This window comes from Apis mellifera, linkage group LG13, assembly GCF_003254395.2.
Source record: "Apis mellifera strain DH4 linkage group LG13, Amel_HAv3.1, whole genome shotgun sequence".
Taxonomy (NCBI): domain Eukaryota; kingdom Metazoa; phylum Arthropoda; class Insecta; order Hymenoptera; family Apidae; genus Apis; species Apis mellifera.
In genome coordinates, this window is record NC_037650.1 from 4,829,179 (window position 1) to 4,849,384 (window position 20,206).

General features: G+C 31.9%; 3 protein-coding genes across 4 annotated transcripts in view; 2 read left to right on the top strand and 1 right to left on the bottom strand.

The window, feature by feature from the left end:
- Positions 1-4,260, top strand: part of LOC413550 (neuropeptide CCHamide-2 receptor) — a 24,092-nt gene extending 19,832 nt beyond the window's left edge. The window contains exons 8-10 of the mRNA XM_026444794.1: positions 2,267-2,355; positions 2,481-2,586; positions 2,828-4,260. Coding sequence (XP_026300579.1) covers positions 2,267-2,355; positions 2,481-2,586; positions 2,828-3,264 — 632 coding nt within the window. The 3' untranslated portion in view covers positions 3,265-4,260. The remainder of the gene's footprint in view (positions 1-2,266; positions 2,356-2,480; positions 2,587-2,827) is intronic.
- Positions 3,858-14,144, bottom strand: LOC409963 (6-phosphofructo-2-kinase/fructose-2,6-bisphosphatase). Of its 2 annotated transcripts, none has more exons than XM_393453.7 (6): positions 12,954-14,144; positions 8,639-8,803; positions 7,886-8,055; positions 6,848-7,231; positions 6,115-6,384; positions 3,858-5,759 (listed from the first exon to the last, which is right to left on the bottom strand). In XM_393453.7, the coding sequence occupies exons 1-6, from the start codon at positions 13,168-13,170 to the stop codon at positions 5,331-5,333; spliced, it is 1,635 nt and encodes a 544-aa protein (XP_393453.3). In that variant the 5' UTR covers positions 13,171-14,144; the 3' UTR covers positions 3,858-5,330. The 2 variants fall into 2 exon arrangements, with proteins under 2 accessions (XP_393453.3, XP_006560488.1); XM_006560425.3 differs by lacking the exon at positions 12,954-14,144 and adding an exon at positions 9,431-9,723.
- An 81-nt stretch (positions 14,145-14,225) lies between these two features.
- On the top strand, positions 14,226-17,269 carry LOC724829 (immediate early response 3-interacting protein 1). The gene is made up of 4 exons (XM_001120067.5): positions 14,226-14,469; positions 16,447-16,647; positions 16,848-16,949; positions 17,020-17,269. The coding sequence occupies exons 2-4, from the start codon at positions 16,557-16,559 to the stop codon at positions 17,073-17,075; spliced, it is 249 nt and encodes an 82-aa protein (XP_001120067.1). The 5' UTR covers positions 14,226-14,469; positions 16,447-16,556; the 3' UTR covers positions 17,076-17,269.
- The last annotated feature ends 2,937 nt before the right edge of the window (positions 17,270-20,206 follow it).

The following is a 20,206-nucleotide window of genomic DNA, read 5'->3' on the forward strand; positions in this document are numbered from 1 at the left end:
GATCTCGAGAAATACAAGGGGAGGAAAAAAAGAAAGAGACGTTAACAACAAGTTATTTGATAATCGAGGACCATTAGATTGGAAGTAAGACGTATTTAGACGATGAATATTTCATTTTCATGCGATACTGTAAAAGTATGCAAGAACGAATAAGTCAAATTCTTCGTTCATCATTTTTTTATTTAACCGAGCTAAGGATGTTAGAGAAACGATTAGATTAAGAATTTTCAACGTTGTTAAGATTATTAGATCTAGAACGAAAATATTTTAATTGAAGGCCAATTATATCTAGGAATCTGTCCTCGATAGCCACCGACACTTTCGACCAATTTCCTCGAGTTCTGATATGCCTGTGTATAGCAAAATAGGTATACAGATAATACAAGCAACAATAATACGGACAATAGAACGGTTTCCTCGAGGCGGATGGTAATCAACATTCTATTCACTTTGAACAATTATCTTTCGATCGATCGATTGATTATCGGCGATTTGGATTTAAGCTATAATCTCTCAAAAAACGCACCAATAAGGATCGATAAACTGTAAATTCTCTACAAAAATGAGAGACGATCGCTATTATCGAAATTCAGAGTTGATACAAAAGAGTTAATTCAACGCGGCCTCTGTCGATACTTATAACTAATCCCATAATCCCACCCCATTTTTCCCCTCCCTCCCTTCACCACGACATATATATATATATATATATATATATATATATTCATCGATCATGATGAAAGGGCTCAATGAATTGTATCGCAGAGAACTAAACAATACAACAAGAGAAGAGAGAGGATTCCCAGGCGTTATTGAATGCGCGACGCGAGAGATTTAATTAGAGTGGGGAATGGAAGGGATATCTGTGCATTAATTGTGTTCTGGCCTGATGACCTTCGCCCCCTTCGCCCGTTAATCGGGAATTCCTGTTTGACGTGCACCCCTGTTAACAAGATTTCCAGTATCGCGCAACTATTGGCCGCCATTTCCCTGGTTAGACGTGGTTAGACGTTCCCGTCGTTCAGATAACGCCTGGACGTCTTCTCGATACCCGATAATATAACCGTATTAATTAGGCCACGCATCGACGAAAGCGTTTCCAAAACGAATCGATACATCGGCACGAATTACTGTATTACGCGTATTAAACCTGCCGGACCTGACCAACCAGTGCCATGCGACTCTCCGCTCCTTTCCTCTGCGCGTGTGTGCGTATATGCGTGCCTGCGTGCGTGTGGCTCGAATAAAAATTCATTTAATCGGACCAGAGCTGGTTTGTTATTCCCATTGAGGCGAGGAGGTAACGACTCGCGCGAGGACGTCGTCGTTGCACCGAGTGCAAATAAACGAAACGGATCCGAGAGCACCGCAGCCACTTCGTGTTTTATTATTCATCGTTTCAAAGATCGAGAATGAAAAACAAATCGAGAATTCGTCTTAAAGTGGTGTAAAACGCGATCGATACGAGTAGAAAGATTAGATTACCTTCGCGCTTTCCACGCTTTCGATTTCCACGAGGGACTTGCCACGTAATTTGGTGCTTTTATACTTTGGTGAAAATCGGTGGGAAAACGGTGGAAGCAAGATTTATCTGTCCGGCAGCAGATATCGTTTCCACGGCTGCTATTCCATCTATTCGTAACGTATATTCCGTTTTGGAGGAAGGGGCGCGTGGCAACCGTTTTTATCGGGCACAGGGCACGCGTCGAGCAAACAGGGGTTCTCGGTACAATGGTGCACGCATCTGCAGGGAAGGGAGAGCCATTCGAATGCAAGGGGCACATTTCCAAGGGTTCCGAAACGGGGAACTGGAGGGGGTGAAGCCATGGCAAACCGTCACCCTCGCAATAGACTCCGTTGGAACAAGGGTCTTTCGATTTGGTGGACGTGGTTAGTCGATGTCGATCGACGCCAGTCAACGGTCTTGCTGATTCTCCCGAACTACTGTATTCTTCGTGAAAGTTCTTTCGGGGAGAGAGAGAGAGAGAGAGAGACGAAAAGGAGAGACTGAGGGCGGACAAAAGGGGCTATTAATTCGGAGGGGGAACTGTTCCGATCCGAGGAGCAAGAAAGAAGCTGAGAGGCTTAAGCGAAGAGGAAGGAATTATTTTTGACCGCTCTGTTGCTTTGTGCCCGTTTGTGAAAGGTCTTTTAGTGGATCGATGGTGAAGTTGCTTCGAGTTTTGTTAGAATTACGGAAAAGATGAAAAGATACTCGTCGGTAAGTGATTTTACAATCGCAAGTCTCGCGAAAATTCGTGATTGCTTTTGATCGTGTGTTCTTTTGGTGTGGCAATACAGGCACCCTGTTTGGTGGATGGAAACGGCGACACCAAGAAGGCAAAGTCAGTCGAGGTAAATTTAATATGAAATAGCACGAGTTTTACGAGTGAAATATTATTGATCCCGTGTTATAAACCGAAAGTGTTATAAATAAGGTAATTTAACAGTATGCATACACGCATTTGGTGTTTATACAGGAGCCAAATGCCAGGGAGTATTTGCAGTTGGCGCTGGCAAGAGTGTTGGAATTGCAACGAGAGATCAAAGAGGGAACGTACACGTCGGATCGTACCAGCGATCTCGGTAAGTAATTTATTCGATAAATTCACCGCCTTATCTCCCCTCAACGATCCTTGATCGTTAATCGATTCTTCGAACTTTCAAATATTTCTCTTGTCCCGACTCGTTCGAGAAATCTTCTCCAGTTTCTGATAAGCGAAAAGTTAAAAACGACTTGGACGATATTAATCGCGAGTTCGCGCTTCTAATTTTTCGCGACAAATTGAATAGAAAGAACTAACAATCGTGAAATCTTTCTCGCCAGGTGAATCCAGTAGCGAGGAAGACCTGACAAAGGAAGTTGTTCGAAAAGTATTCGAGGAACTGCCGGGGACACCCGACACGGTTGGAAAAATAATGGAGAGGATGACTAAGCCGAACAATTCTCAATTGGACGCGATTCATGGTAAAAGAATTCAACTGTTGGGTTACGACACCTGTCGTAGAACTGCAATCGAGTTCATGAAGAATGCAGTGCATCGCGAAACTCGACGCGATGCATCAACAAGATCGTTTCAATCAGGGTTTCGTCTGGGGACTTACTCGAGGAACGAACCGAGGATGGCGCATCGTAGGACCGGTTTGAGGAAGAGTTCGATCTGCGATCAAGAGATTCACGACAGGATGCTGAGGAGCTTGGATCTGCACTTGGCCAATAAACAAAGAGATTACACGGCCAAGTTGATGAGACTGGGCATGTAAGAGGAATAGGATTTTCTTCTGCATCTTGTCGTGTTTTGTTCGAATCGCGACGAAACTTTTTGAAATATTTTTATCCTCCTCGATTAATCTATTAATAGTATAATTAAGAATTTTTTCCAAGTTTTCACCAGGATTTTTGTATCAACGACGTTTGATCTAGTCAGGTTTATAGAGAATTGTATCTTAGGAAATCACTCTAGTCATGTACACTCTAGTCAATGTTAATCGTGAAAGTTGAGACCGTGAAGTCACAGTATGAATTATTTTTCTACGATATATGTATACAAAATGTATGAATTGTAAAACAGATGTAGAGCTGAATTATGAGAAGATTATTTCGTGAATGATAATTTGTGTACTTGAGAATACAGGTCATGGCTTCGTCGAGTTTTTGTAAAAAAAAAAAACGTTTATTTATAATGTATAATTAAAAAAAAAAAAAAGAAAGAAAGGGAATAAAACAAGAAATTTTAAAGATATCTACAATAAGACACTTAAACACAAGTAAATGCTCTACAATCTTCCATTTCGTCTCTCAAGAAAAATAGAAAATAGAAATAAATGTCAAGATGTTCGCCAATGAATAGACTAGATGATTTTTTTTATTTATTTCGTGAAAATCAAAGAGAAACAATTTCTGTTCTGGGGTAAAAACATTTTTTTAATTTTTATAAAAAAATAATTCCCCCCATTTTCTTTCCTTGTCTCTCTTATCTTTTCGTAATAAATATAGACCCGTACAGCTTCTTTCTTTTTCATTCTAATTCACATTCTGCATTCGTGAATCCTCGAGGATGTTTTACAGCAAATGCTCGAAGATTTCCACGTGATGCCTAATGAAATATTATGCTCATTTATGCGGTTTATTAATATACATTTACTAATATACAATCCTAACCGAAACGCAGCAATCGACGAAAAAACGCGCCTCTCGTATAAAGCAATTGCCGACTGTTTCTCGCGTTCTCATAGTGAAAAAATACTTTTTTTTTTTTTAAAAAGACAATACGCTATTAACAATTATCCTAATGTGCGTAAAAATTCATATTTATCTATCATTTTTCTAATCTACGAACGAAATATTTGTCATTTATTTATTTTAAAAGAGATATCGTTAATTTAATTAATAGTTAAATTTCATATATGCTATAGCTTCGATCGTCTATTTAAAAATTCTTACGTCATTGAAATTTCGAAGATAAAATGATTATTTTAGGAACTAAGAAAATGTCATAAGCTTAAAATTCTATGATCTAAATAGTATGAAAATACGAAATATCTTTCCTATATTCGTTGCACTAATGTTTATTCTGAAATTAAAATACGAGATGATACGAGAGACCGTGCTTCGCATCCCCTACAATTCAATCTTATCTGCCTTTTCACATTTAAATGTACAATTAAAATATTTGTCGTATAATCTACTCCCTATGATATATAACTAATACAATATTGTTTAGATATATAATTCCTAATAAAACTAAACGTATATAGAGGGCTCCGCAGCAGGATATAGAATTGCTGCCAATGAGAATAAAATTCTCGAAGAAAAATTGAGTGTCAAAGAATTTCTCGTCAACAAAACTGGATAATAGAAAACCGAAATCATCATTCTAAATATAATTAATATTAAATTATTCGAGAATTATTCGATCCTGTTTTCTTTTTTTTTTCTTTTTTTTCTTTTCTTTTCTTTTCTTTTCTTCTTCTTTTTTTTCTTTTTTTCTTTTCTTTTCTTTTCTTCTTCTTTTTTTTTCTTTTTTTCTTTTTTTTTTTTTTTTTTTTTTTTAATATATATATATATGTATATATATTCCACGATATCGGCAAATATATCAATTGACCTTATTGATTATTAATTTAAATTAAAACGATAAGATATCTTAAAACGATCTACGTACATTTTAAAATTATTCTCAATTAATTTCTTTTCGTATAATATCTCAATTTTAATCCCCGTTCTATCTAAATTTAACCAAAATTGCAAAATATTACTATTAAAATCTGAAATTGCAACCGAACAGAGATCGAATTTTCGACGAGATCGTGGATCGTCGTGCGGTTTCTCAGTGTTGCTGGACGAGAGTAGGTCCACTACCAGGATTTCTCCAGGGATCCGGGATGTCGAAATGCGGTGGGACTGTTATCAGAGCATCATCCGCGCTTCTATCAGCGCTACAATTATTCGGCTTGACACGGGTAGTGTTCACACACTCGATCGGTAGCTTGAAAAATTCGAGCGTGTAATTATAACCTTGGCTGCTAACTCGGATGATAGTATGCAATGGTACTTCCATGTAAGGCAGCTCCTCTGGTTTCTTATCCATGAAGAAACCGATAATGCAACGCAGAATAGCTTGATGGGATACCACTAACACGTTGTCAGATCTTTGCAATTCAGCAATTACCGGTTCTACGCGTTGCATCGCATCTATATAACTTTCTCCCCATGGATAACGATAGCGCAGCTTGTCCTGATCGCGCCATGCAAATTCCTGAATTGAGAGAATCGATTTTCAGATGTTGTGAAAGATTATGTAAATCTGAATTATCTTAAACTTTCTATTACATGAAAGTTGAAATTCATGTAACAAAAAGTTAATTATTTTAAACAGTTCTTTGGATTAAGTCTTAGAAATTTATCTTTTCAAGAGACATATATAAGTACTTTTTACTTATATATGAAATATGTGTTTAAGTTGTGTAAAATGGAAGAGAGAGACTGAAAAAGTTAATCCAAAGATTAAAGATATGTTTTCAGTTTTCATTAAGGCTAATGAAATTTGCATTAAATATAAATTGTAAAAATGTTTCAGAATGTCTTGAAACTCGTTTCAGATCTCGAATTACCTGCGGATAATGCTCTTGCATCTCCTCATAAGAAAGACCTTCACAGATACCAGCGTGGAGCTCGTTAAGTGCCGCTACGTGTTCTTGAGGTGCCTCAACCCCACGTGCAGTCGCGATAGTCCTTCGAAGACGACTGGTCAATACGCGCAGATCAGGAATTCGCATAGCATTGAATTTTGTAGCCAATGCTTGTGCGTATCTTTCGCCACGCGTGCTTAATACCGCATCGCCACCGACCTTGCCCAATACATTGAACTCGCTTTCACCGTGCTGTAATTGAGAAAGACTTCTATTTTTTTTGCCATTTATATGTATAATAATTCAAGAAAAACGTTATAAATAATATTGTAATTAAAATATAATTATGTCAAAAAAGAAAGAAATAAATTGATCAATAAGATCAATGAGATAAGAATCATATAAATCCCCGTAGATCATATCATATTAAGATTTTGATAAGATATCAAAGTAATCCTGAAAACACAAAGCGCGTTTTAACAATATATCAAACTTTATTATGCAATTATATCATTGAAAATGAAGTGTTTATTTACGTTTATTAATCTGTATTCAATGATTATCAAGCACTATGATCTGACTCAACGTGGCAACGCGCCTTAATCATATATATATGATTAAAAATAACTGTGTCTTTAAATCTTTGTTTCGTAAAAAAGTATCATAGAACGTTTCTAAAATTGGTGTCAAGTATAAAATTTAATCGATTACCAACCCGAGAGAAATAAAGAGTATGCGGTTTGACCGTGACACTTCCAAGATATCCAAGTACGCTTGACTCCACATGGCCTGACACCTTGCAAGTCTCGATGTCCATGCTGCCAGTGTCGATACGAATTCGAGGATACGTCTTCTCGTCCATCGGCTCGTAAGATTTAATATAATGAGCTACCTTGAGCCGTAAATCCTCCTCAGCTCGTACCGGATCCATGCCAGCATAGTCGGCGCTGTATCGTAATATGTCTTTATAATTTCTTTCCAGAACGACTGGATCGTCGCAGACACACTCGATAAAAAGGACACGATAACCAAGTTGTCCAGAAAAATAGTCGAAGACCTCGGCGCGCTGCGCTCGTGTTACCAATGTGGCGTCCAGGATCTTCAAACAAGAAATTTTTAATTAATATTAATATATTTATATCAATTCGCAATCGAATTCAATTTTCTTCAATTTCAATTGAATGTTTCTAATGTTTGTAATTTGTTTTATATTTGGAAAAAAATATTCGCTTGAAAAATAGTCAATTTATATATATACTCTATTTTAGAATACATTATTTTTATCAATATGGAAAAACGTGTTATCTATTTACCTCTTCATTATCTTTAAAATATACTATATATGTAAATAATGGAATGATTTTAAGCTATCTTCTACGCCAACACGATTTCTATCATTAGTTTTAAAAAGTATAGTATATTAAGCAAGCAACTCGTAGGACGAGATTTGATTTTACTAAGAGAAAGGTAGACTGGCACGACTGGGTTCTGTCTTATCACGTTGTCCATCGTTAGTATGTAAGCACATTTATATTAGTTTGCGACAATTCTTGCTTGTCCTATTTCGGTGAGAGAAAAAACTCAACCGTATTTTTCCTTCCTGTCAAACGACTGGACTTGTTTCAATTCCTTCATATCGGATGCAACCGCGCGTGTTCTCGTTCAAGTCTCGATACTGGATTCATTTCAAGATTCGAGTTTCACGCTTTCGCCAATCTTCTGGCAAATGTTTAATTTTCTCGATGATGCTTACAGCTACGGAATTCCCGGCTGTGAGCCATGCGGCACAGTCATGCATCGCGTCTCGTTGGGCCAATGCTCTTAATGCTGTATTCGCTGTGTGATCAGGGCGAAATAGCTCGTGCGACACCGCTTCACCGTATGGTTCCAATCTTTTTCTCCGGTAGTCGCTGACGCTCATTACTGGAAATAAAAAAATTTTTTAATATAATAATAACTGGAATTTTCGATTATTCTCACAAAATTTTCTTCCAAAGACGAGTTATAATGATGAAAATAATATTAATAAATATTATCCCAATTTAGATATTTCCACGTTTATATATATATAATAATTTTCACATTTTATATAAATGATATTTTTTTGTGTAGCACGAGAATAGATAATGAAAAGCTTGAGGAAAAGTATGTTATGAAACACTTTGTTATGAAAATGGAGTCGAAAAATTCTTAATACATTCGTTATTTCATAACAAGTCATATGTCATAAACATTTGATCACGTGAACTGTTTGCTTATGATATAAAAATCGATATTTTATAAATATGCTAAAATATGGAAATAAAGAGAATAAATGGTTAACTATGAATATATTTATATCTATGAATAATCATTTATAAAAGGAAAAAAAAGGGAATAATTAAAACAATTGGAAAAAATAGGAATAATTGAAAATAAATTAGGAATATCACAAAAGTGCCAATTCTTGTAAGTATGTATATATTTCTTTATCAAGTATTGATAACAAACAAAGTGTATTACTTACTTTTGGTGGAATCGCCATTCCAGTTGAGCCTACGCGAAAGACATTGAGCCACTTGGCTTTTTCCACGACCTGGTAAACCACACATCGCTATCACAACTCCTGCGAATTTACGCGGGGATTTCATTATTCCCTGCGTCCTTATACTGATTTTATCCTTATTAGGTTCTGAAAATAACAGAAAAACAAAAATGATAAACTGCCAGTTATTATATAATTATATACTCTCATCAATTAATTCATGTATCGCTATCGTGATTTATTAAAGATTCTTTGTGAAACAAAAGCGGATGCAAAAATATATACTAGTCATAAATTTAACGATTGTATACGATTAAAATAGACGTAAGATTTTAAATTTTTTACACGTGTAAGTTACTCGTTTTTATATACAATGATCCACTTTAAGATATGCACCAAACTAACAATGATAGAGCTGGCATTGTTCCAAACTAGCCAGCCACCATTTGAATGATCAGTAAGCACGCTTGTGACGTGTATTCACCGAATCGAATTATAATATTGTGACAATATTTAACAAACAAATTATTGTATTATATATTTTGAAATAAGATTTATAAATTTTATTTTTCAAAGTATTTCTTTTTCTTTCTCTTTTATAAAAATATTACAATGTTTTGTTTCATAAAATATTCAATCTTTCATAGAACAAAATCATAAATTTTACATTTCAACGAAATTGCATATATTATTCAATTAACAAGCTATGTTTCATTTGGATCAAAATCTCTCTCACCATTGATTAGTCGAAAAAAATACAAAAATAATCCTTACCGATCATACACATATTTTACAGTGTATTATAATGTCGTTTAATCTTCGATTTTAAACTAGTATCGAATCAATAATGTTAAATGGTATCGATAATGATAAATGCTATTAGTGAACAACTCATAAGCGTGCGAATTTCGAACAAGTACTGATTGCCTTCGTATTAGTTCCCACATTGCCAACGTTAGTGAATTTTATATTTAGAATTCTCGTTGCACGAGTACTTTTGGCTGCATTTTCATTGCCGTTGCTTTTACATTATTAATCTCAAAGGTAATTCTGCCTTCCGTATTTTCAATATTCTGATTAAGCTCTTTCATTCGATTACTGTAATATAAACGTTCTAATTGTTTCATGAACATAAAGAAAATAAGTTTAAAAATAGAATTTAAATTTTGAAATATAATTTATATCTATCGTACATAAAATGTTAGAAATATAAAATGGATTAAAGTTCATGTATAAAAATAAATATAAAATTTCTGGAAATTATTATTATTGTCATTATCCAAATGTCCAATTATGTTTATAACATAAAGAAATCAAGTGGCAAAAAATATTATCTCGTTTCATAAAAAAAATATTGAAATAGATACATGATAATTATACTTTCAATATCATATAATTCAATTTATTCTTGAACATAATCGAAATTGATCAAAAATGATCATTTTTTTTTGGATTAATTAACAAATATACGATAGAGTTTTATTATTATAACAAAAACATATATATCATGAAACAATTTCATCATGTGTGATTAATTTTTACTTATATGTTTGTTTATTTTTCAGCTTAGATAGTATTAACAAAGTTATATTAATTACTTATATCTTGATCTCGGGATCAAAGAGTTCATGTTTTTCTGTTACCTATTTAAAACGACTCATCACAATCAATATCGAAATACAAAACGTGTCTATAGAAAACGGATGTTTTTTCGACACCAACGATCGTATGATCTAATACATTGTTTCATAATTCAAAGTGAAACATCAAGTGTTACATATATGAGATTATAAATCTATACGATAGTCAATCGATACGGTTGCTCGAGTATATCGAACAATGTGTTTTACATCGAGAATAATCATGAAATAAGAAGTTTAATAGTTAGGTGCGTTGACCTGAGACTTCTGTCGTTATTTGATTCATTATTCAAATCATGTCGGACGCACATGCGTGTCCTTATCCGTATAGTCATCGCGTTATTCATGTTAATGCAAGTACACACCTGTAAATGCAAATATTGATGGTAAAAAATTATATTATTGCGAAATAATATTGAGCTAATAATAATCCGCATATGACGATTTGCATATGAATAAGAATTTTTCGATAAGATGTAACGATTAATATTTAAAAATAGATTCTTTTTCGTTCTTTATATTATATTATTCCTTTGTATATCCTTACTCTTATACGCAGGATATAAACGAGGTCAGTGGCGGAAAATCGATAATCGACTTGGTGTAGGAAACTTTGTTCGTTGCATCAGAACGGGCAATGCAATATGAACTACCTATACGTGTTGGTATACCTGTACATTCAGGATTTTAACGATTTTTTTGAAAGGAAAAAAATCATCATTGTTTTAAAAAATAATAGATATCCTTAAAAAATCGTACGATGACTTAAGCAACGTGATAAAAAGAAGAGAAAATCGTTTGATAAAGAATTGGAACAACCGTAACAAGTTCAAGATAAGAAACATTTGCGTCAACTAAATGTAAAACACTTTACGATATGATACGACTTTCATAACTGACTATCAGCAATTATGTATTTTGCCTTTAGTATTTACTTACATATCATATGCATTTGCAAGGACAGTATAATTGTGTTAACAGCAATGCAACTATATAGAGCTGTACACGAAGGTAATAATTCAGGGCACACCCTCGATCATGGTGCTTTTAGGATTATTAGCATGAAACTTGCAATGATGTGTATGCAATATTTTCTTATTTCAAAAGCGACTTTAATATCTTCCCATGGAATATCCTTGACGAGATTTTTCCTTTCGTTTCTTTCTCTTTTTACCCCTTCCACGTTTAATCCTTTCACGCTTTGTCACGAGGTTAATCTCTAACGAATTCTGACGTTCTTTAAAATATTAATAGAAATTGTTGTCTCTATCGTATCACCGGCTCTATTAGATTAGATTAAAATATTAATCGCATGTCTTAAAATATATTTGACATCTACTTGATGCTATAATAATTACCTGAATATCAGAGACACGAGGATATTTTTGTTTTACTGATTTATTTCATCATTTGTTTCATACATGTGTTTATTGTCTATTGTTAATTTATTTTATTGCAAATGCTAATAATTCATTATATCATTTTTATAGATTCTTGAATTTCACTCTGATAAATTAAATTTTAATATTTATGAATAATAAATCATTTAAAATATTTAACAGAAAATTTGTTTTATTGAATTTAAATATGATTTTATATTTGCATATATAATTGCAGCGAATATCATATTTGTTTCAAAATTTTAAAAATATTAGTCTGATATTTATTCCAAAAATTTTAAAATCTTTAAAAAACTTAGATAAATATAAAAAAATTCTATTTCTATTTCTATTCTATTTCTCTTTGAATGAACAAACAAATGATCAAATGATATGAGCGATAATCGATTTTCTCGATATGATTTGCTTGTTTATTTTTCTTATTGCTGGTAGCCTTCATTTTCATTTTCTCATGTCAGCCACATTTTTTTCATTGATATAAAATTTATCATTGTTAAAACAAAGATTAAGGGAATCAACTGTACAACGCAGAAACGCCTCTTTGAAAAGTATGATTGATCGAGTAATAATAAATGACAAAAAAGATGAGATATTAATTATTCATACATACATAAAAAGATCTTAATTATTTGAACATCTTAATAAAATGAAATAAAATGAAATAAAATGAAATAAAATGATAATTGGAAGAGGCAATTGTAAATACTTCTTTTATTATTTTAATTTTTTCAATGAAAAATACATTATATTTATCTATCGTATAAATTTGTTAAATATCAATTTTTATTTGTCAAGCGAATTTCGGATAGTCGCCATGATTGTCTATTTACATCGCGTCTTATTTATAGCGAAATCTAATTTAGTGCAGAACTCAGTAAAACTTTGTAAAATTTTGTAAAATTTTGTAAATTTTGTAATCTAATAATTCTAAAAAACGAAAAAGAATTGATTCTAAAAAAACAAACATGAAAACAAATATGATACATAGAACTTACCTAGAAAAATATCGAATAAACAAATAAAATTGAATATCATATTCAGAAATTTTTTGTTAAATTTACATTTATGTAAATGCAATTGCCTTATTTTATATACAATTTAATGTTTTCACGAACAGAGAAAACTACGTTCTTTTTAAATATTTCGCAATAAGATTATGAATCAAAATGCTATTGAATAATCTATCGAACGTGACACGAGTAAATAATACCAACAAGAAGAAACTTATATTACTAGTATTCTATTTAATCATTTTACCTTGGCGTTGTTCCTCGGCACTCGGAGCCATGATCTTAGTGCTCAACGAGTTTTCCTTCGATCTATTCGACGTATTGGATGGATTAGCTGCCTGTGGTACAATTGATTTATTGTTCTCTTCCTGAAAAATTCCGGCTTGCAGTGCTAATTTTCTTATGGCCAGACAATACCCAAGAATCGGTGCCAACAGATCAAAACAAGTAACAAGCCAGGGCATAACACGATAAAAAATTTAATTAGATTTATTTCTTCTCCCCAAGATGAAAGCGGCCAGTAAGTAGACAAGAATTAAATGATAGTAAAGGTAAATGAAATCCTGGCAACACTTTTGTTTGAAATATCCAGCGAGCGAGAGCCCTCTATTTGTATAGAATACTCGTAAACAATGGCCTATTGCTAGTTTTCTTTTTATTTCTTCTGCCGTTTTCTTTTAGGCTAAAGTTCTTCCGAAAAATGATCGCTGCTTGTGTGCCGGATTATGGACAACAAGTCCTCCCTCATTCCAATTTGCTTGATCCTCACCTCCGGAGCCAGTTTGCGTGCTTCTTTGTCTTTGTTTGAAGAAAAGCCCAGTTCTCCGCTTTTTTTTACTTTTCTTAGTAACCCTCTACGTACCTTGATTTATTTAATCGTTTTATTGTCAACAATTTTTTGATCACGTTGCTATTTCGTTGCTTCGTATTGTTACTAGAGAATGTGCTCGGCTATGCGCACGCGCTGCCACAAGTATTTGTTAGTAGTTTACATAGTCACGGTGCTGTTTCACCGTCCTCTTGTACGCCGGTGTCCCCTTTCGTCTCCTCTACCGTCTCCAATTTAGGTATATTTATATTGTAAAGTATGTCTCACCCTTTTGTTCTTTCTTTTTTCTTTTTCCACCCAAGACAACGTAGTTATATTTGGACACTGGTTAAATCAATTTTGAAATTCGCTTTCTTTTAATTTTATTCACCAAAACTTTCGAATATAACTAGTGATATTTTAATGTTGTGCAATTTTTCGATATATTTAATACCGTATGTTGGAAATCTGCCTGGTGTCTCACAGTTATGTATATATTGTGATCAGCGAAGAAAGTGTTTAAAAATCAAAGTGAAAACGAAATAGAAATGATTTTTATGAGACAAGAAAACACTATCTCTATTCAAGACGACGAGGTTTCAATGACTGGTGTTCCTTGACTTGCTGCAGCTTTTAGCAACATCGACCCGGACTCGGTAGGCCCTCTGTTGAAACTAACCAATCAGAAATACGTTGACCCCTCCACTTTGGTGTGGCAATCATGTTGAGCATATGTCGGATGTATTCACGTTTGCTGACAAAATCTTAATATTTATTATACTAGGATAATTTTTGTCAAAGTGATTTTTCCAAATAATTTTTTGGAAAAAATTAATCAAAACTAACAAAAATATGAAGATATTTAGTGGTATTTTTTTTGAATAGCATTGCATTAAAATTGTCTAGAATAAATCAACAAACTATTCCATCGAATATGAATCATAACTTTCTTCAGGTATGTTTATATTTATTTATATTCTTAGTTATATTTTAATTTTATTTAGAAAAAAAGCTTAACGAATCGAATTGAATACATGATCATATTAATTTTTCAAACGATGACAAGATAAATCATTCTTAAAAAATCAATTAGAATTGTTTTCGGTTGAAATGAATTGTTACCAGAACATTCCCTTTGCCCCTCTCAATTGTTGAACGTTATGGCTCGTAAATTATTACCGTAACATGTCACGTAATTCTTAATAATTCTTAATTCTATGGTTTAAACATTTGCTCATATTTCTCAGACGACAGTTTGTCGCCACTGTTGGTTATTATTTATTGCATGCAAAGCAGATATAGATGACATATTACGCGGTTCGTTTGAATCGAAAACAGAATTGGAATAATAAATGACGCTTGTTTACAGAAAAGTGAAAAACTTATAAATTTTGTCGATGCAATTACGTGACTATTTTGATAATATTTGTCCTAATTATTATCTAGTGTCAGAATCGTTCATAGATCGACTCTCTCTTTTTCTTTACTGTTAACAGAACAAAGTCCACATTTATTTCTTTCATTTTTCCCGATGATATATAATGAACACGAGCGATCAGATACCATACATTTAACGTCATTATTGGCCATTACGTTTTAATACGATATGAATCGTGGAAATTATTCATACATTGAATTATGTAATTTCTCTGAGTTCATATTGCATATATTTAATTGTAATTTTTATTATTGTTTTATTATTGTTTTCGAAAAAATTTTATATAAATATAAAACTTTTATCGCTCGATGATTTGTATAATATTTCCAAGAAAATGAATCACACATGTATCAGTGATAAATATTTTATGATTTATGTGAAACTTTTCAATTAATATATAATTTTATTTGGTTGTTCGTTTCGTTCATAAAATTTTATTATATTAAGAATGTTGAATCATCAGTTTGAATTCATCATTATTAGAAAAATATTACTATTAATTATAAATTTCCTATATCTTTCATTTACTAAATAAAATATTTATTGTATATGAAATTTTTTTATTTTCTTGAAATTATTATTGATTTTTGTATTTGTATAAAACTTTTCCAAATTTCAGACTTTTGAAATTTATGATTCACACGAATTCCTACAAATAGGAATAGATTGATTTCTTTTTTTCATTATTTATAATATAATTTATTAAATATATAATTACATATATAATATGAATAATTTATTATTTTTTTATTATTTAATATAATTTAATTAATTTAATTTTTTATTTTAATTTAAATTTAATAATAAATATATTTATTTAAATTTTTGTTTATTCGAAGCAAAAAAAAAAATTATGTCGTAACATTCGTGACACGTAACGTTCATGAAAATAAAAAATTTCTGGTTTTTCTCTATTTGTGTCAAATAATATTAGATTTCTTACTTAAATCTACAAATTTTGTTTGCACGTGATATACATATGCGAACATTATGTGATAAAATAATGAAAAGGTCATGAACGATCGGGAATAAAATAAAATCTAAGCTCTTTATAACCAAATAGACACATATGAAATGTTAACATAACTCAATTGAGAAGAGAATGTCGAATCATCTAGAAACAGTACTCCGGTTTAGAGGATCCTCGTTCCAAAAGCGTTACTGCCAAGAAGGTGTGCCTTGTCGGTCAATTATTATAAATAGAATAATGCCCCTAACAATTCGTTGTATTAACGCGCTGACAATTTGTAAAGTTGAACGATTCTTTTGAAGATCACTTTAGAACCATTAAAACCATCTGGAAGCATTTATTAAAAATTATCAAAAAATTTAAAATGATCTTATTTCATAAATTTTAAGCACTTCAAATAGTTTAAATCGATGTGACATAAGTCAATAAAATTAGAAACAGATGGAAATTATATATAAACATATTTTAATAAAATAAGAATGATTCTTAATTTAAATTTTTTGCATAACTCCATTACTTTTTAGTTTCTGATAGAGCCTAAAGATGGCAAATCAATTTTAAATCGATATATGAAGTTGTACTCGTCTGCCATCTCGTGGCGCTACGTAAAAAATATTTATCGTACCGATATAACATGGCGTTCACGTTGTGGGCACTTTTCGAGGTAACCGTGTTATGTTTGAATGCGGTCTGTATTTTGAACGAAGAGAGATTTCTTGCAAAAGGTATATACTTTTATAATTACGTTATATTTTAATCTCTTTATTTGTTCCTATTAAATTTCTATAAATGTCGTATGAGAAAATTTGTTGGTTAGGTTACATTTTGTACTTATATTTTGTTGTAGATAAATGTGATATAATATATATACACATTTTTGTTTACTTTAATATTTCTTTAATCTTTTATTTTAAATTTTTTATAGTTGGCTGGGCATCGTGGCAAAATGTTCAAGGTTTTGGAGAAACTGCTACAGCTAAATCACAAATTTTGAATCTTATTAAATCGATACGAACGGTAGCACGAGGTATTGATAAAAAATTAATTTGAATGAATTTTATGATTAATTTAAATATATAATGTGTTCTTTGTTACAGTTCCATTGATATTTTTAAATATCATAACAATAATTGTGAAACTGGTGCTCGGTTGAAAGAAACAATTGATGATGTAAATAAGAGGATAATGCACAGTGAAAAGTCAAAGCGTGATGTACATAAATGAACAATTAAATTCTTTTATTTTTATCGCTGCATTAATAAGTGAAATGGTTCTAATTATAACACATTCTTAAATATTTTTATAATGCAACTATTTTAAAAATGTAATTCTTTTCATTTCTACAAACATTCATATATCTTTTATATTATATCGTGAAATATCAACTATTTATTTATATCATTAGTTATCTCTTTTTATTTTTATTTTATTTTTATTCTTAATCATAAAGATAGGGATAAAAAATTTTTCAGCACAAGATAATACAATAATATATAACCAATTTTTTATCATATCAAAGTACACATGTTTTATCATATCAAAGTACACAAGTTTACATGTTTTAATATTCATTTAACGCCAATTAATTATTTTGAATTTTTTAAATCATTATTTTTCCATATGATCCAACAGTTCCTGTTCCACTTACACTAAACAACATCTGTTTCCTTCGTTTCGCCAATAACTACAAATAAACATACATCAACTAGCAAAACACAACATCAACAAGTCTATAAAAAGAAGTTCATCATGTGATTTCAACGTATAACCGTAAGTTGCACAATTTCAACCATTTTATTGCTGTACAATAAGTAATTAAAAACTACTTACGTTAAAAGAAGAGTTATTAAGAGTTATTAAATACAAGATTTATTTTAATTCTATTTACTTAAGCTTGTTAGAATCTTATATCATAAATGTTTAGTTTTCTTAATTAACCGGTTAATAGTTTATCCTTCATAAAAAAAAAATAAGAGAAATTTAATCTCAAAAGTGCTAGATTATTGCAAACTTACAGTACATTTCTTTTTGTTACGGATAACCATAAAAATCATAAATCAAGTTACAAATGAATTATAAATTATATTCGGTGTTATGGAAGGTTCAAATAGTTGGCCATGTTCATTTTCTATATTTACAGACGATGTAATGGTGCGCGCGCGCGCGCGAGAAACCGATAATTTTCTCGTAACTTTCTCCCCTTCTTCGCTTTCTCAGGGTAGAAGTATCTCCGTGCAATCAATGAACAAGTGTCACGTCGACTTTACATTCTATCATTTGTCGCGACGTCTTAATTTTAATCGTATTTAAAACGTATCACATTCTATATTTTTTTTATTTAAATTCTATTTTGAAAAAGCGAGTTTAATTTTTTCGCAATGTATCTTAAAATATGAATACTTATATTTATTATATTTCAAAAACCCAGTGAATATATTAAATCATCACGGAAATTCATTTGTTCGCGTCTGCTTTATCTTGCATTAGAAATGATAAATAAATACCAATCATTTCAATTTTCATTGCGTTTAATTTACACCGACGATTAATCTTGGATTTATTCGCGGTAGATTCGAACGGAAATCTTAAGATAATATTATAAAAAATCAGTTATTTCTGTTTGATTTCCTTCACCGCAATACTTGCAAAGGTGATACACGCGCTTGTGTAATCAACCAATTTGCACAATTTCTGGGCACACATGGACCCCTCTTAAAATTGCACCGCTTTTTTACCCTATGTACTTTCCACAGTTGCAATTGCAAACTGCATTCCCGACTTCTTCGTCCAATACTTATCGACTTACATAACTGTAGATTCTCATTGGAGAGTCCGTCTTTCCTTCTTTTCCCATTTTTTTCACGAATGGCCGAAGCTGTTCGATTCTCCGCTATTAGCCGTGTGGATTCACACATGTAGGTCTTGATTTTTCATGGAATACAAATTTCTTATATAACGATTATCCTTCGTTTGTCGAAGAACATTGAACATACGCAGTGCATATATTATCGTATTTAAAAATATTTAATCAATTAGATGTAAAGTACGCAGAAGTCAAATTGATTAACTTCATCAAGTCGAATCATTTGAAATTAAAAAATTGAGCAAAATGATATTTAAATGTAGAAATTTAATGAAATAAGATAAAGAATAAAGCACAATACAATCTACTGTTTTTTTATTACATTATAAAAAATATGATAAAATGTATTTTTGATTTGACCATTTATAAAAATAAATACCTCTTTCATTGGATTATGATGGAATAATTTTAATCGGTTATATTTATGATATCAGAAATAATTGGCGCCAATAAAGATAAGAAAGAAAAAAGGGATATTTGTGAAATTTGTTTCATAATCAATTCCTCGTTTCTTTTTTTTTTTTTTTTTTACAAAATGAAATTTTGCTAGCCTCGAACATAATTAAACAAATGAAGGATGTGACTAATCAGCCAATAATTCTAGCCTCATAATTATAAAACACGATAGATTAGAAAAAACTAAAAAGAACTCGTCCATCCGCACATTAATGAGAACAGGACCCGTGTGTTAAGCAATTGGCATCGGCTGAAAAACTTGTGTCGCGGAAACGGGATTAGCGAAAGTAAAACAACGAGCAGGACCATTGTAAATGTGCACATTTTACGAGCTCGACAAATCCTCTTCCCATAATTGGCCGAGTGGATCGCATTGTGCGTCACCATGCCCGCGTTTTTCTCTCCTTTCACACGCCGCGACTTCTTTGCCGTTGATAGATCGTATGATTACGCCTTCTTCGTGGAAAAAGTTCATTGTAAATTTTGAAAAAAATAAAATAATTAAACTCAATGAGAAATCTTTGTTTTAACAGAGCAAAATGTATATCGCAAGAGACAAAAATTATATGTTTGAAAATTATGCGAATATTTTCACTCGTTTAAATATTTTGAATTGAATATACTTTATACATATATATATTTCATCTTTGAAATTTTAATATAATAAATTTTCTTGGTTTATCATTTAGGTAAACGTTTTACGTAACTGTGACGATTTTGAAAATAAAAAATTTTTGGGACATGCAATCTCACCCTACAAGTTCGAACTGGAGCATAGATGGATCTCGTTGCGTGCGCGTTTTTCTTCCTTTCGCACGGCTTCTGCCTGGCAGGCACGTTTATGGATTATGTACAGCTCTTACAAAATTTCACGGAGAATCTCACAGTTCCTCTTCTTCTCTCCTTTCCCCTTTCTCGACCTCGCCATCCCTGGAAGAGGCGTCGCACTTTCCCTGGACTTCGTA